At 37.6% G+C, this 14,959-nt stretch overlaps 1 protein-coding gene and 1 pseudogene across 2 annotated transcripts; one reads left to right on the plus strand and one right to left on the minus strand.

The window, feature by feature from the left end:
- The first annotated feature begins 103 nt into the window (after window positions 1-103).
- Window positions 104-7,639, plus strand: LOC143543708 (protein ESSENTIAL FOR POTEXVIRUS ACCUMULATION 1-like; annotated as a pseudogene). Its single transcript, XR_013137128.1, has 10 exons — window positions 104-255; window positions 1,087-1,187; window positions 1,263-1,627; window positions 1,790-2,264; window positions 2,334-2,451; window positions 2,540-2,605; window positions 2,685-5,515; window positions 6,617-6,780; window positions 6,865-6,924; window positions 7,018-7,639. The product of XR_013137128.1 is annotated as a protein ESSENTIAL FOR POTEXVIRUS ACCUMULATION 1-like (transcript).
- Window positions 7,640-11,740: 4,101 nt separating this feature from the next.
- LOC143543709 (proteasome subunit alpha type-1-B-like) lies at window positions 11,741-14,507 on the minus strand. Its single transcript, XM_077035968.1, has 2 exons — window positions 14,157-14,507; window positions 11,741-12,404 (listed from the first exon to the last, which is right to left on the minus strand). Exons 1-2 carry the CDS (start codon window positions 14,505-14,507, stop codon window positions 11,931-11,933), a joined length of 825 nt encoding a protein of 274 aa, XP_076892083.1. The 3' UTR covers window positions 11,741-11,930.
- Window positions 14,508-14,959: the final 452 nt, after the last annotated feature.

Raw genomic sequence — 14,959 nt, forward strand, 5'->3', positions numbered from 1 at the left:
TATGGCCTGGTCTTCGTGAATGTGGTTAATAGTTTGGATTATTAAAACCGAACAATATTAGTTTTATCTTGGGTGGGTTTGGGGTCCCTTGTATATATTTCCCCCGCATTGGTGCTCACACATTTCTTCATCCCGCAGTCAAGACAAAACACAAACCCTACGAAGCTCCTCCTTCCTTCCTCTGATCATCAATGGCCGGCTGCAACACTAACTCCGATTCGACTACTCTCCATAACTCCTCTCAGATCTCCACAGGTTCATCAATTCAACCCTAACTCCTTTTCATTTCGCAAAACCCTATCCTATATCTACACATTTCACTCTTTATTTTCTCGATTTCTGAATGTATTAGTCGCCAACTTGTTGTTTTTGTTATCTGCTGATGGCTGTTCAGCTGGATATTTATTCGCCGTTTCGTATTTCTCGTTAGGGCATGTATTTGTTTGACTACGAAATGGTGTTCTATTGACGATTTAACTCTACGGTGGAATATTTAGGGTTTTAAACGAATAATTTGTGTTCATCTGGATAGTGACAGCAGTTACCGCTTTCTTTATTATGTATGTGTATAACTATATATATTTATCAATTTATTTATTTTGCTTTGTGTATGCTAATTTGTCGTTTCATGCTTTGTTTTTCACCTCAAATATGCATTGACAGCTCAATTGGTTTAGTTTGTTTGGTCATAAACAGAGGCGTGTTAAAATAATTTGCATTTAAATACTTGTTTCTGCTGTTGTTTATTGCTGCTGCGAGAAGCAAGTGTAACAAATTAAATTTTGTCGTAGCTGAGGGCTTAAGATGTAGGGCTTCTTTGAAGATTACATGCCAGCATATATGATTATACAGTTAACACCTAAGTCCTAACACTGGTTTTGTATCTGTTAATGCTACAAACTTTTTTGGCTGCTTCTTATTTAGTTATACTTACTCTGGTGACGTTGTTTGACAGTACAATTTTATTGAACCTTTTGAGTGGTGGTTAAAATTCAAAAAAAATGTTCTTGATTGCTGGATGCTTATTGTATTTATACTTCTGTCTGGATTTGCTAAATGTTTTTTCTTGCTTTTTTTATTGTGTAGATGTGCAAGTGACTGACGGTTCCACTCCACTCTCGCCACAGTGGCTTCACTCGAAACCCGGGAGAGCAAGACTGGAGCTTTAGCTGGGGTATATGACAGCTGTACTTTTTAAGATGGTTATTTTAAATATTCAACTTTTTGTTTGTTAAATAGCTTTCTTTTCTTGTGTTTTACAGGAGGCCCCCGCCAGTCCTTTCCCAACATTTGGAAACCGTGTGGAGTTTATGAAATCACCTGGAAATGACAATCATACCCCTGATTCCCAAAAGAAGAAGGATGTGTTTAGGCCATCTGTGCTTGATAACCGTGAAAGATGGCGTGACGAGGAGAGAGATACAAGTACCTTTGTTCGCAAGGACAGGCGGCGTGAGGGTGAAAAAGAGGTTGGAGGTGGAGATAACCGGAAAGTGGACGGGTGGGTTGACAGCAACTCATCTGGAAAACACTATGGTGACTCACGCCATGCGCCGTCTGAAAAATGGGGTGATTCTGGTAACAAGGATGCCAATCATGATCAGACTCAGCGGCGCGAGAGTAAGTGGAACACACCATCTGAAAAATGGGGCGATTCTGGTAACAAGGATGCAAACCATGATCAGACTCAGCGGCGTGAGAGTAAGTGGAACACACCATCTGAAAAATGGGGTGATTCTGGTAACAAGGATGCAAACCATGATCAGACTCAGCGGCGTGAAAGTAAGTAGAACACAAGGTGGGGCCCAGATAACAAGGAAACTGATGTCACACATGAGCATGACGTCCCTCATGAACGGAAGGCTGACCATCCTCGCCCATGGAGATCCAACTCGGCACTCAACCGAGGAAGAGTGGACCCGCCACATCAGCAAAGCCCAGGCTTAAACAAGCCAACCCCTATGTTTTCCCATGGCCGGGGACGTGGTGAAAATTATAATTCAACGTTTTCTGTTGGCCGTGGAAGGGACGCCCCTATGAATAACACTTCTACTAATTCACAGTACCTTACTGACGTGGGTGACAGAGGGCCTGATGACATGTCAACTATGAGATATAGCAGGACAAAGCTGCTTGATGTGTACAGGATAACTGATATGAAAGCCAGCGGAATGATATTAGATGGTGTTATACCAGTGCCCTCACTAACACCGGATGAAGTACTTGACCCACTTGCACTTACTTCACCTACTCCAGAAGAATTGGTAAAATTAAATAGTAATTACCTTAAAATAGACTTGTAATAGGATTAAATCATGCTATTTTGTTTGCAGTTTATATTGAAGGGGATTGACAAAGGGGAAATTCTAGGTAGTGGTGCTCCTCAAATTACTAAAGATGGGCCCGGTGGGCTTAATGCGGTTGATGGCCAATCAAGAAGAAACAAATTTGGTTCAGAGATTTCACTTTTATTAAGATTATGAAAATGTAACATTGAGTTTGTTGTTTGATTGTTGTCGAATGTGATTTCTTTGATCAGGTAGTAGAGAAGATATGTCGCTTGCTTCTGACAACTATAGAGACGAGACTGCTGGCAGCTTCAAAAGTATTTATTCATATTTTATTATCACTCTCAAGACACTTGAAAGTATGAGTATTGACCATATATTATTTTGTGTTTGCAGCAACTGGAGAAAGTGATCCTTATGCAAGAAATGATGACAAAGGAAATATTAGAGAATCAAAGATGCCAGGTCAGCCTGGTACACCTTGGAGATCATTATCCATTGGACGTGGTCAACCAAACTCAGTTGACTCGAGGGACATCTCCAGCGACATGAGGTCATGGTCACAGCCCCAAAAGAATATAACCAATGACTGGAGTAGCAGTTTAACAAGTCCAGTTATCAAAAGGCAACCACCAGGAATTATAGATAGAGATGAAACAAGGGTAGTTTCTCAGCCTGCACCCGAAGATTTAGTTCTTTTTTACAAAGATCCTCAGGGTGCGATTCAAGGTCCTTTTACTGGCAGTGATATCATTGGGTGGTTTGAAGCTGGATACTTTGGGATAGATTTGCTAGTACGTCTTGCAAATGCACCACAAGACTCACCATTTGCATTACTTGGTGATGTCATGCTCACTTGCGTGCAAAAGTCCGACCACCACCCGGATTTACCCCTGTCAAACAAACTGAAATCAATGATGAATCCTGTATGTCTGGGTTTATCACTAGTAGTAAGGTTCAAGCAGGGTTGGGTGAGCATGCTATGATTAAAAGTGACCCAGTATTTCAGCAAGGATCTACTAAAGAAGCCGAGAATAGGTTTATAGAGTCCCTCATGAGTGGTGGTCTCTCTGAAGGTATGCAGGGGCACGTTGGGAACTCTTCTTCAATTACAGCCAGAGGAACAGAGGGTGGGGATAACCTGTTCCAATTGGCTAAACTGATGCAGCTTGAAAGACAAAAGTCTTCATCTAATCCTTAATCACTTTGGTCTGGGAGTGGCCCTCAACCTGATATTCTTCAGTCAACCACAATTCCACAATCAAACATATTTTCAAACCCTTCAAACCCTGAGTTCATGAATATTCTTCAAGGTTTATCAGATAGGCCAACCTCCTCTGTGAACAGTTGGTCTAACTTCCCTGTTCAAGGTGGGTCCGGGTTGGACCCACAGTTCTCTGTTCAGTCAGCTTTTGGGGTCCAACAAAGACCGCCAGCACAAATTATGCCCTCACTTGCAGGTTTACAATTTGACAATCCTTCTGGTCCACTAACCACTGAAAAGCTTCTTTCTTCTGGGCTCCCTCAAGATCAAATTTTAATTTATTGCAACAGCAACACATGAATCCTCAGATTCCCATACCTACACAACATCTATCAGTGCTGGATGAATATTTGTTGCTTAAGCAGCAGCAACAAAAACAAGAACAGATGCAGCAGCAGATGATGCGCCAGCAACTTCTCTCCCAAGTACTCAAGGAGCAACATTCCATGCAACAAAGGTTTGGTGAGCAGTCTTGTGGACCAATGTTGACACCTGGGCTATCTGTTCCCAATCCTTCAGTGGATCAACTTGTATTCCCACATGAGAGTTTGCAAAATCACGTTCCTAATATGCCGGATGCAATTGCTCATATGCCTGCAGTTGGCCCACAAGCTTCTGTGCATTTACCACATCAGTTTATGGGCAATACAATGCAACAAAACGAAGCTGAGGTACAGGGGCAGAATTTGGCAGCCAATTTGAAAATAGGTCAAAATGATACGATACCTGTTTCCAATGCTGGCTTTGTTTCAGAGCCCGTTGACCATTATGAAAAACATTTGGTTGTGGGAGCTGTCGAAGATGATGCTAGTTTGCAGGAGCCACCAACGGTTCAAAGTGAACGATTTAACGAAGTCTGTGCTCCGGAAGAAGAGAAACCGGTTGAAGTTCGTGAGGTTAAGAAAGCTTCTGAGAAGAAGTCAAAGAAACAGAAGGCTTCCAATGCACAATCCTCTGACACAGTCAAGTCAGCATCTAAAACGCAGCAGCCTACGCAATCTGAACCTGAATTTACAAAGGTCAATGAGGCTGAAGTTGTAGTGAACAAATCTAGTGGTGTTACTGAAGAGGATGCAATCGTTTCTAGTGATGTTAATCCACATGATAACACACAAGTTCAAATTAGCCAACGAGCTTGGAAGCCTGCTCCCGGGTTTAAGCCAAAGTCACTGTTAGAAATTCAGCAGGAAGAGCAGCGGAGGGCCCAGGCTCAGGCTCAGGCTCAGGCTCAGGCCCATGCAGAGATGAATGTTTCTGATCTTTCAACATCTATAAAGTCAATGAGTATATCCGGCACCCCTTGGGCTGGTATTGTTGGCAATTTAGACAACAAGCCTATTGAAACCAAGAATGATTGGACCACTTCTGATGTTTCCAAGAACCAGCAGCAGCAGAACAAGAGCCAGTTGCATGATCATTTGGCTGAAGATGTGCAGCCCATGAAATCCAGTGAAAAGACATCTGCAACTTCTGATTTGATAGATGAAGGTAACTTCATTGAAGCTAAAGAGTCAAAAAGGAGCCGCAAAAAGTCTGCAAAAGCTAAAGCTGCGTCAGCCAAGGTTGCTGTTGCTGCTGCTACTGTTGAAATTCCTTTGAGCTCCAGTCCAAATGAGAAAGCCAAAAGCTCACGTCAGGAGAAGGTTGCAGCGCCATTGCCAGCCATCCCTTCTGGTCCTTCATTTGGAGATTATGTCGTCTGGAAAGGGGAGACTGCCACATCGGCACCTGCTCCAGCATGGTCTACTGATTCAGGTAAGGTTGCAAAACAAACCTCTTTGAGGGACATTCTCAAGGAACAAGAGAAAAAGGGTTCTTCCCAAATATCAGTGCCAACACCAGCACAGAAACCTCTGTCTCCTGTCAAGGCATCTCCTATCAAGATGATGTCACAATCCAAAAGCAAAATTGATGATGATCTGTTTTGGGGTCCAATAGATCACCCCAAGCAAGAAACAAAAGGGTACACTCTTCTTCTACCTTTCACTTTCAAAGTTTTATGCCTGGTTTTCACAACCTGCAAAGAAGTTCTCTGTGCAGTAATATCAGATGACTTATCAAAAAAACCAGTAACATCATATAAAAGTAGACATAAATAAATTCTCAGCTAATAATCTTATGTTATATTATCTTGATGCTTTGTCATTGCAATCTAGGTATACGCATTTTAGAGAGGTGCTAACTAACATTTTCTAATAACCTACTATTTACGAGCTAACTGTTATTTTCCAGTAAAGTATACATGTCTATTTTTCCTGTCTGGCCGCAATGAAAGCGACTCATTGGCAAGAAATCTTGGATATCCTGTTGGGCTACACAACCGTGCCTGTCTAAAATCCTCCTACCCATCTTGTTTTAACCACCATGTAAGATGAAATGAGATCAAACTACAGTAAAAATAAGGTGGTTAGGAGAATTAGATGGGGATGATTTGGTGTCCCTGTAGCGGTGAATGTGTAAGTAGTAGGTTGCTAGAAAATGTTAGCTGATTTTTAAGGTTCACTCCCTCAAGTGTATACCTAGATTTTATCGGTGAAAATCCATGTATACTTTGGATTAAAACATATTATTATTATTATTAACAAGTATTGTATTTTTGTCTACTTTTAATATGATGGTTTTTGAAATGTCATTTTACCACCAAGTATTGTATTTTTTTACTGTAATAAAATATTTTTTGTTTTTAAAAAAATTACTCTAAATAAAAAATTCTCTACTCTATAAGTAGAGAATTTTTTAATGAATTTTGGTGTTTTTATTATATTTTCTTGAATAAAATAGATTTATGTTTATTATTTGACAAGTATTATTGAAAAGATATAATTTCCATTTAGATACATGTGCCAAAAATAATGTAAATTTGAATGGCAAATTGTATTGTTGGTTTGAGGGCTCCAACCGACTCACAGTCGGTACACCGACTTGGTTGGGCCATTCAAAAGAGTTTTCATTTTCTTTTTATTCATTCCCATCCGACCAGCCGAACTTAAGTATCCTAATTTAAATGGTATCTAAAGTTTTATTTCTGGTGTCAAAGTTGAGTATTTTTGGTTGATGCATGCAGATCTGATTTTCCACAACTTGCAAATCAAGGAAGTTGGGCTAAGAACACTTCTGGAAAAGGAGTTTCTATAGGCCGACAGAAGTCTGTTAGTGGCAGATCTGAAACATCTCTTTCCTCTTCTCCTGCATTGAAGGGGAAACAAGATGTGTTGGCTAAACGTTCTGGTAAACTCACTATCTAAGAGAATTTTAGTTCCATAACACTGGTTAATAAGCTTTTAAATATATTTTTGTATTGTGATTGTTCAGAGGCGATGGATTTCAGAGACTGGTGCAAGAGTGAAAGTGTCAGACTTCTTGGATCCAAAGGTATTACAGACTCTCAACTTGTTAACTTGAGTTTAATGTGTTACATTAAGTGATTTATTTCTTAATTAATTTTCGTACATTTAATGGTTGTAGATACAAGTTTTCTGGAGTTTTGCTTGAAGCAATCAAGATCAGAAGCAGAGATACTGCTCAAGGAAAACCTTGGATCTTATAACCCTGATCACGAGTTCATAGACAAGTTTCTCAATTACAAAGATTTCCTGCCTTCAGACGTGCTTGAGATCGCCTTCCAAGGTGGGAATGACCAAAAGTTGAGTGGGGATTTCAAATCCAGCAATGAAGGGCTTTTTTGGGACTCTGAGGTGGTTGGTGGTGGTAGTAAAGCGGTTGCGGCAGATGGTGGTTCTGCTAAGGCAGGAGGAGGTAAGAAGAAGGGGAAGAAAGGAAAGAAGGTGAGTCCTGCGGTTTTAGGGTTTAACGTGGTGAGCAACAGGATTATGATGGGAGAGATTGAGACGATTGAAGACTAGGCGATGCATCAGGTGAGGAAGGTTGTTTTCTTATTATTGTAGTTGTAAATACTTTTGTCTCAGAGGAGAGAGTTGTCTGTTTGTTTGTCTGTCTGTCTGTACATGATAATTTTGGAGTTTAGGATTTAAAAGGCGCTCCATCAATTTTGTGACCTTTACTTATTTCAGCTGTAGAAGACACACCCCATATGGCCGAAAACTTGGTAGGCTGGGAGTTTTATGAAGCTAGAAATTACATGGTTTAATTTTTTTACAAACTAACGTCTCAGATTTCTTTTACATACGTGGATTCTGATGAATCTTATGGTTGATATCTAATCCATGCTTTGGGCGAAGGGTTAGATCGGTGTAGATTTCAGCTTGGTAAAAGATTTTCAACCAAGCTAGCTCATTTAAAAATTTGAGCCGATCTTGAGCTGACCCTTGCTCAGTTTGGCTGTTGAGCAACCTTAATCTTATGAGTATGAGTTTCAGGCTTATGGTTTGTTATACTTATGCTATCTCATTATGTTCAGTGGCATTGTATTTGGTATATGTGTATTATATGTTGCTCATTAGATTACATACATGGTGATGTTTTACACAACCATGTCCGGTAGAATCCCACTTATAGCTAGGGTATGAGAACAGTGAGATATTTTGCAATTGTATCTCCATCCTAGAGAGTATAGTATAAATATTGCTTTCAATGACACCTGCGGCTCCATACGTATAAGCTTGAAAGTATAATAGATCATTAGTGATACTGGGAATCTAAAAGGCAAGAAAACAAAGAGTATTAAAAATTAGTATTAGCGTGCTTGCCAATAAGAGAAAAAAAAAGGTGAGAGCAACAAGAGAAAAGAAAACGGTAATGAGATTATGAAATGGTATAAATAAAGAACTAGTAAGTAGAAGGTATGCTCATTCACATATCTTCCTGTTTTAAAAGGTGATTGATGACAACTAGGTTTTTTCTTCTATTATTAATTAAATAATTTTTATTATATCTATACTTTATCATTACCTTTATATACTCACATCCTTTATAGACACGGTAAAACAAACACACCTACATTAGTAAATTAGCAAATTTGTGTTAATCTAATTTCACATAAATAGATACAAATAGATTCTACCTTTGCATAAAATTACGTGCTGAAATTTACTTGAATGCATAAGCCTTTAAACAAAGTCACCAAACAATACAGTACTAAAGTATGTAGATTCTGGACCTAGAGAACAACCAAAAAGGTTAAACACACATGTTAAAACAAACTTATAAGGCTAAACAAGCAAATGTTAAAACAAAATTAAGATATGATACTTACTCAAATCACTATTCGTTGCCTCAATTCATCACTACAAAACACAATTTATTTATTTATAAACATACAAATATTCATAACCTTAAAATACTAATTTCACACAGATCTACACAGCAGATATAAGTCAAGTTATAGGCAATGGGTCGGGTTAAACAACAAAAACCTCTTGTTCACTTATACATATTTAATTTAACAAATATAAATTTGGCCACTTTAAAAATGGTGATTTTGGTTCGGGACGCAACGCGTTAACAAACAAAACTAAAGATGAATTGTAAATCTAATATATAATAAACTTGGTTAACAATTACCAACCTCAAATAAGGAACATATCCATTTCATAGCTAGTGTGGCCCATCCTCTATTATCAAAGTAAAAATTCATAATCATCTCCTAAGTCAATCTGTGTTCCCTAAAAGCTACCAACTTTATCCGAAAAAAATTGCAAATTTGATAACATACTTTCTTCAGCTGCATTTAGTTCTTCCTGAGACAATTGAATATGAGGTTCTCTGTTGCACAATTAAAAAAAATATTTGAGAAAACAGTAAGACATGGTATGCATGTAAATACATCTAACAATAATCTTAAAAAAATGTTTCAACAATATATTTGCCTACGATACCAGTACCGAACTGAGCATTTTCAGTACCGGTACCAAGTGTTTAACAAATTTAGTATCGGTACCTATTATTGTATCGACCTCATTCTTATTGGCATAAACCTAAATTGGTTAATAAAGTTTTCATAGCTTCAAAAGTTAAGAAATAAATATTTATAAAACTAACCATGTGAGACTTGATAATAAATGCATGGCTTAGACTAAAATGATAGAAAAAAGTTGGCAATAACGTTGTGCAATCTATGTGATTTTTCCTAACAATCCATCAACATAGATTTATTAAAACAAATCTGTAAAGACAATTATTATTATATGTTAGTCACCTCTAATGAATCTAATATGGTTTCTCTCTCAAAATAGAGTAAATTGCGTGATTGATCAATGTGGTTTGAGTAAACTTTCGGATTTAGTTCCTAATTTACTCCTTTTTTAGAAGTATTTGGTCACCAAGGTTTATTTTCTCTTTCATCCATCATACAAAACTCGAGCGTATTTAATTGGTCCGTTAAGTTGGAGATTTTCAAGGGTAATTATGTCATTTACTTGTGAAACAATTCCATGGATCAATACTGCAAGGTCATAAATCAAGTCCTAGTCATCAGATTCAAAATGAAATATGCAATTTGTCCTAAACTCCTAATCATATATATATGTAATTACATGGTATGCTCCAGGTTATCTAACTATACTAAAGAAAATAATGAAGATGATGTGGCAATCCCATATTCATTCTTGGCCTAATCTCTATTCTCATTCATTTGACTTATCCATGGGTTATGGAGCAAAATCATATTGACAAATGGATTATAATTTCCTTTCTAATTCTCTAATCTCTCATTTAATTCTACCTAACAATCCATGGGTCATGGGTCAAGATAATTTTATCAAATTGGTTATAATTTCATTTCTAATTATCTAATTTCTCATCTTATTTATTTTAACAATCCATAGGTCATGTGACAAAACAATTTTGAGAAATGAGTTATAATTTTTATTCTAATTTTCTAATCTTTCATCTTATTAATCATAGTTATCCACGGGTAATTGGTCAAAACAATTTATGCAAATAATGTATATAAAAAATCGATTTTGTAAATATGAGATTCTAGACTTCTTATTGTTTGTACTATACATTTTATTTTTACCTTTAATTTTGTTCATTTCTTTCAAATAATGAATCTTTTTATTTTATTATTTGACAAATCCCGTGTAATACACGAGTTCAAAAGCTAGTAAACTTATAATTGATAATGGGAACACACAAAACCAAGAACACGTTTGAGTTTGTGATCATATTTGGTCGACTCTTTCCAGTTTTATTATTGACTTAATAAAAAACACGAATTTCAAGAGTTTATATAGACCCACAAACTTAGTCAACAAGAAATTAAACTAGGACTCGAAACTAGTTCTAGTACAAAGAAATAAAATAACCAAGCCATTCTTCTTGTGATCTTCTCCAAACCGCCTATTCAAGATCAAACCCTACCACCCTTATTGCATCACTTAACCGCTATTACTAATTCCACACTCACTCTCAATACCGAGTAGGTTCATACTTTTGATCGAACGCATCTAATGAAGCTTTGCCTTATATCTGCAAATTGCTCATTGGTGTTCACATACTCTTTAAGGTATCTCGCCTTTAAATACTTTCTCCCGAATAAAACGGTGGTGCTCTTAAATATGTTTTGACTGACCCGCCCGCTCATTACTTAATTTTATAAGCCCACCGGCACGACACAAGTCTCATTTCTTTAGGCTTGGGAACCAATTCCCACCTTTGAATTTCAATTAAGGCCTCGATCTCGTTTTTCTTAGCCTCAATCCATTCGGCAATGTCACTCACCTCATTAAACAAGCTCGGTTCCACAATCGTTACCATATTAGTACTGAGGATTTTTTTTTTCTGTCATGGGTTAACTGACGTAACACAACTGCGTGACCTGGAACTCATTGCTGTTGATTGTACTCCCTTGACTTGTTATTCGGTTGTTTGACCTCTTTGCTCAGTTCCAACTGACCTCTTCGCTCAGTTCCAACATGTTTGGGGTTGTTGGATTCTATCTAACCTTCGCAAAATGAATGAATCAGGTAACATGTCGAAACAGAATCAGTTCAAAAACAGGTCAGCGGTCAAATCGTGTTTGTGTTGAAACAGAACGTTTTTCTTAACATATTAATTTAGTTCGAGTCAAAACATGTTCTCAAGAAATTAGACTCTTCTTGAAACGAGTAGTTCCCGTCTCCTAACAAATTAGATTCTTCTTGAAACGAGTAGTTGCCACCTCTTCAGGCGTATGACTGTATTAATATAACGAAAAAGATTTGAGAAATGGTACCCTCAGATGTTTAATAAAAGCATAACTTGAACATAAAAGCCTGTCACATTCCAGGCTTTTAAAAGTTAAAAACTTCATTTGAAACTAAATAGATTGCATCAAGACTGCAAGATTCCCAGACCACCGTATAAAAGTTAATCAAGAGTCGAAAAGGTTCCCACCATTCAAATAAAAACTCAAACATAAAAATAACAATTCCAACAACATCATGTCCATATAAATTCTAGCAGACAGTAGGCAGTTCTTAGATATCCATAGGAGCCGCCTCTTCCTCAGCCGCAGCTCCTCCCTGGTCAGCAGCAGCAGCAGCAGCAGCTTCCTCTGCAGCACCGGTGGTCGCAGGGCCTTCTTCCCCAGAAATCTCAAAGTCATTGATCAGTGCTTGTACAGTTTCTTGATCCAAGATATTAAATGCTTCTCCAACTCCAACTACAGCAACCGTGCACACTGTACTCGTGAGTTTCTCACCTTGCAGGGTCTCTCTAATGGCAAACAGCGCATCCTTGATCAGCTCGTCTCTAGAAGATCCCGGGAAGTTCTCGAACTTGCGTTCCAGGTATGTTTTCGCCGCTTGTGAACGGGACCCGATAGCAAACGCTTGATACTCAAAGTAGTTTCCACTGGGGCAGTTGTAATACAGATGAGGCCCAGATTCGTCCAACCCGGCTACCAATAGGCCCACACCATAAGGACGTTTCCATGAACGTTGAGTACACACCTGTCATCCCAAGAGAAACATGATATTATTATAAAGAAAGATTAGCAACTCTTAACTTCTTATCCAAGCAACACTGGTGTAATTTTTAGTAAGGACAGCTTTTATCAACAGAAGAGATGATATGGAAAGACCTTTAGAGCATTAAAATTATCATTTTTACCCAATCTATCTAGCATTACAACGTATTAAAAATAATTCAAAGTTAAAAAGGACGCGTCTATTTTGTTAATCCCAGTAATTGAACCGTGAATTGATTGACTTCTAGAAAGAGTATGTGTTTCCACACTGAACTCTGTTATCTTTCTACCCACTCAGATTATCTATTAGTTTGAACATCAATCCTTATTAGTGCATCTTTTATATCACATTTATAATATTTTTATATTATATTCAACAACATACAAACAGATAACAGTTGCTATCTTGATTCAGCAGCATTACTTAACAGTAATTCAGTGGACAGTAGAATATGTGTAACATAACCATCTATATCTTAATTGAATTAAAATATGTAATAAAATGTACAAGAAAACTTGCATAACACTAAACCTAACATAGAAATCCACTACATAATGCAAAGTGAATAAAAAAAGAGAACCAATCTGCAATTCAAACAATCTATGGTTCATGATATATTAGTAATTTCTGTTAAAGTGGGCCCTTTTATTCAGCAATCCAAAAGACAAAGGAGCAAATACTTGCCTACATCCATCTAGCATTCCCATTGCTTCATTCATGACTTACTATTAGCCATTAACTCATAACTAAGGAGGCTCGTCATGAAAAATCCGAATAGGGTATTCAGCAACTAAAGCTTCACGAAGCCAAAAAAAAAAATAACAGATAGAACTTCATACACCTATAACCTCAAACAAGTGGTCATTTGTTCATATAAAGCATCAACCAAGTAAAAATAAAAGACAAGAGTTGAATACACAACAGCTTAACCACAACAGAAGTCCTAATATATAATCTCTGCAAGTGTACCATTATTATACAACGCCTACCCTCACTTGTTATCATCCAAACAATAACCTTCAACATATAATTCACACATAACGCCACCACCGATTAACAACATCAACTAATAACTTGGTGGCGACAAGGTCCCAAGCAAGGCGAAAAGTGCAAAACGCTGAACTTTTCATACACGAGGTGCCAATATTATATAAGTTTCTTACATATTTTCTATAGGTTTATTGCCACATTTACTCAATATTTAGACATAAATAAGCTTTATATATGATTTAATACATAAATTGCCTATATGTACAACCTAAAAAAGCTTGCTATAAAACATCCAAATGCACAAAAAATCGCAGTGTGCCTTGGTGCTTTTTTGCGCTTTTTGTACAACCTGCGCCTTAAGTTGTTCGAAGCCTATATGTTTGCGCCTCGCGCCTAGACGTGCTTTTTTAAACCAAGACTAATAATCTTTTTTTCTTAAATCACGAACTCACACTTAAAACAATTCTAACAGAAGAAAACATCTATCTTGTTCATCTCAAACGCATAACAATTTTCTAACTTAAACCAATGAACTCAAGTTTACTTCTCACAGCAGCAAGTATCAATAACCTAATATTTTACATACACTAGATAACTGCGTGTCCAATATTTTACCTCATACTAATTACTAATTGAAACAACAAATAACAAATACCTACCAATTCCCCCAATTAAACCCTAACAATTTAAAACATGCATACAAATACACAAAACAAATAATAAAAATAATGTTAAGAGCATAACCTGCGCTTTATCAGCCAATTGAACAACTAAGCGGCCAACAGGAAGCGGAGACTCATAAGTATAACCGTAATTAATACATTCAGATCTCATATACCGTGAGAGCACACGGCCGTCAGCAGTAAGACCGGCAATGGCAACGCCGATATGGTCATCGACCTTGAAGATCTTGCGCTGGTGAGAGGAGAGCTCGGAGTTGGCTTTATTGACGCAGGCGAGGACGGCGTGAGTGTTGGATCGGAGACCAATGGCGGCTGATCCCTGCTTGACGGCTTCCATGGCGTACTCCACCTGGAACAGACGGCCCTGTGGAGACCATGTCGTCACGTCTGTGTCGTACTGGTTTCGGAACATCTTTGGTTGTTTGGTTTGATGAACGGAGAATTTGTTTGATGAACCAACTGATTGAATATAACTTGGAGAGTGGGCTTTCTTTCTGATCAAGACACGAGGAAAATTAATTATTATATTAATTAAATGTTTTATTATCTTTTTCTAATTTTTTTTTTCAAATATAACTAGTGCACATACTGTTTAAAACTCAAATTGGGTTTGGGTTGCATTCAGTTTGTTCAATGAAAGTTAAAACCGGTTTATAAACAGGTTTAAATCGATTTTTGACCTTGTTATTATCGGTTTCGATTAGGTTTATGATCGGTTTTGTTTCGGGTTGAAACCGGTATTTGGGCGGTTTCGGTTTGGTTAACAGGTTTGAAACCGATTATGGTGGAGAAATTTACAAATCGGTTCTGAATCTATGGTTTCAATTGGTTCCAAACTGGTTCTATATAATTGGTTTCAAACCA

Source organism: Bidens hawaiensis, unplaced genomic scaffold, assembly GCF_021521415.1.
Source record: "Bidens hawaiensis isolate Kalapana, Puna unplaced genomic scaffold, B.hawaiensis_p1.1 tig00013251_1, whole genome shotgun sequence".
NCBI classification, from domain to species: domain Eukaryota; kingdom Viridiplantae; phylum Streptophyta; class Magnoliopsida; order Asterales; family Asteraceae; genus Bidens; species Bidens hawaiensis.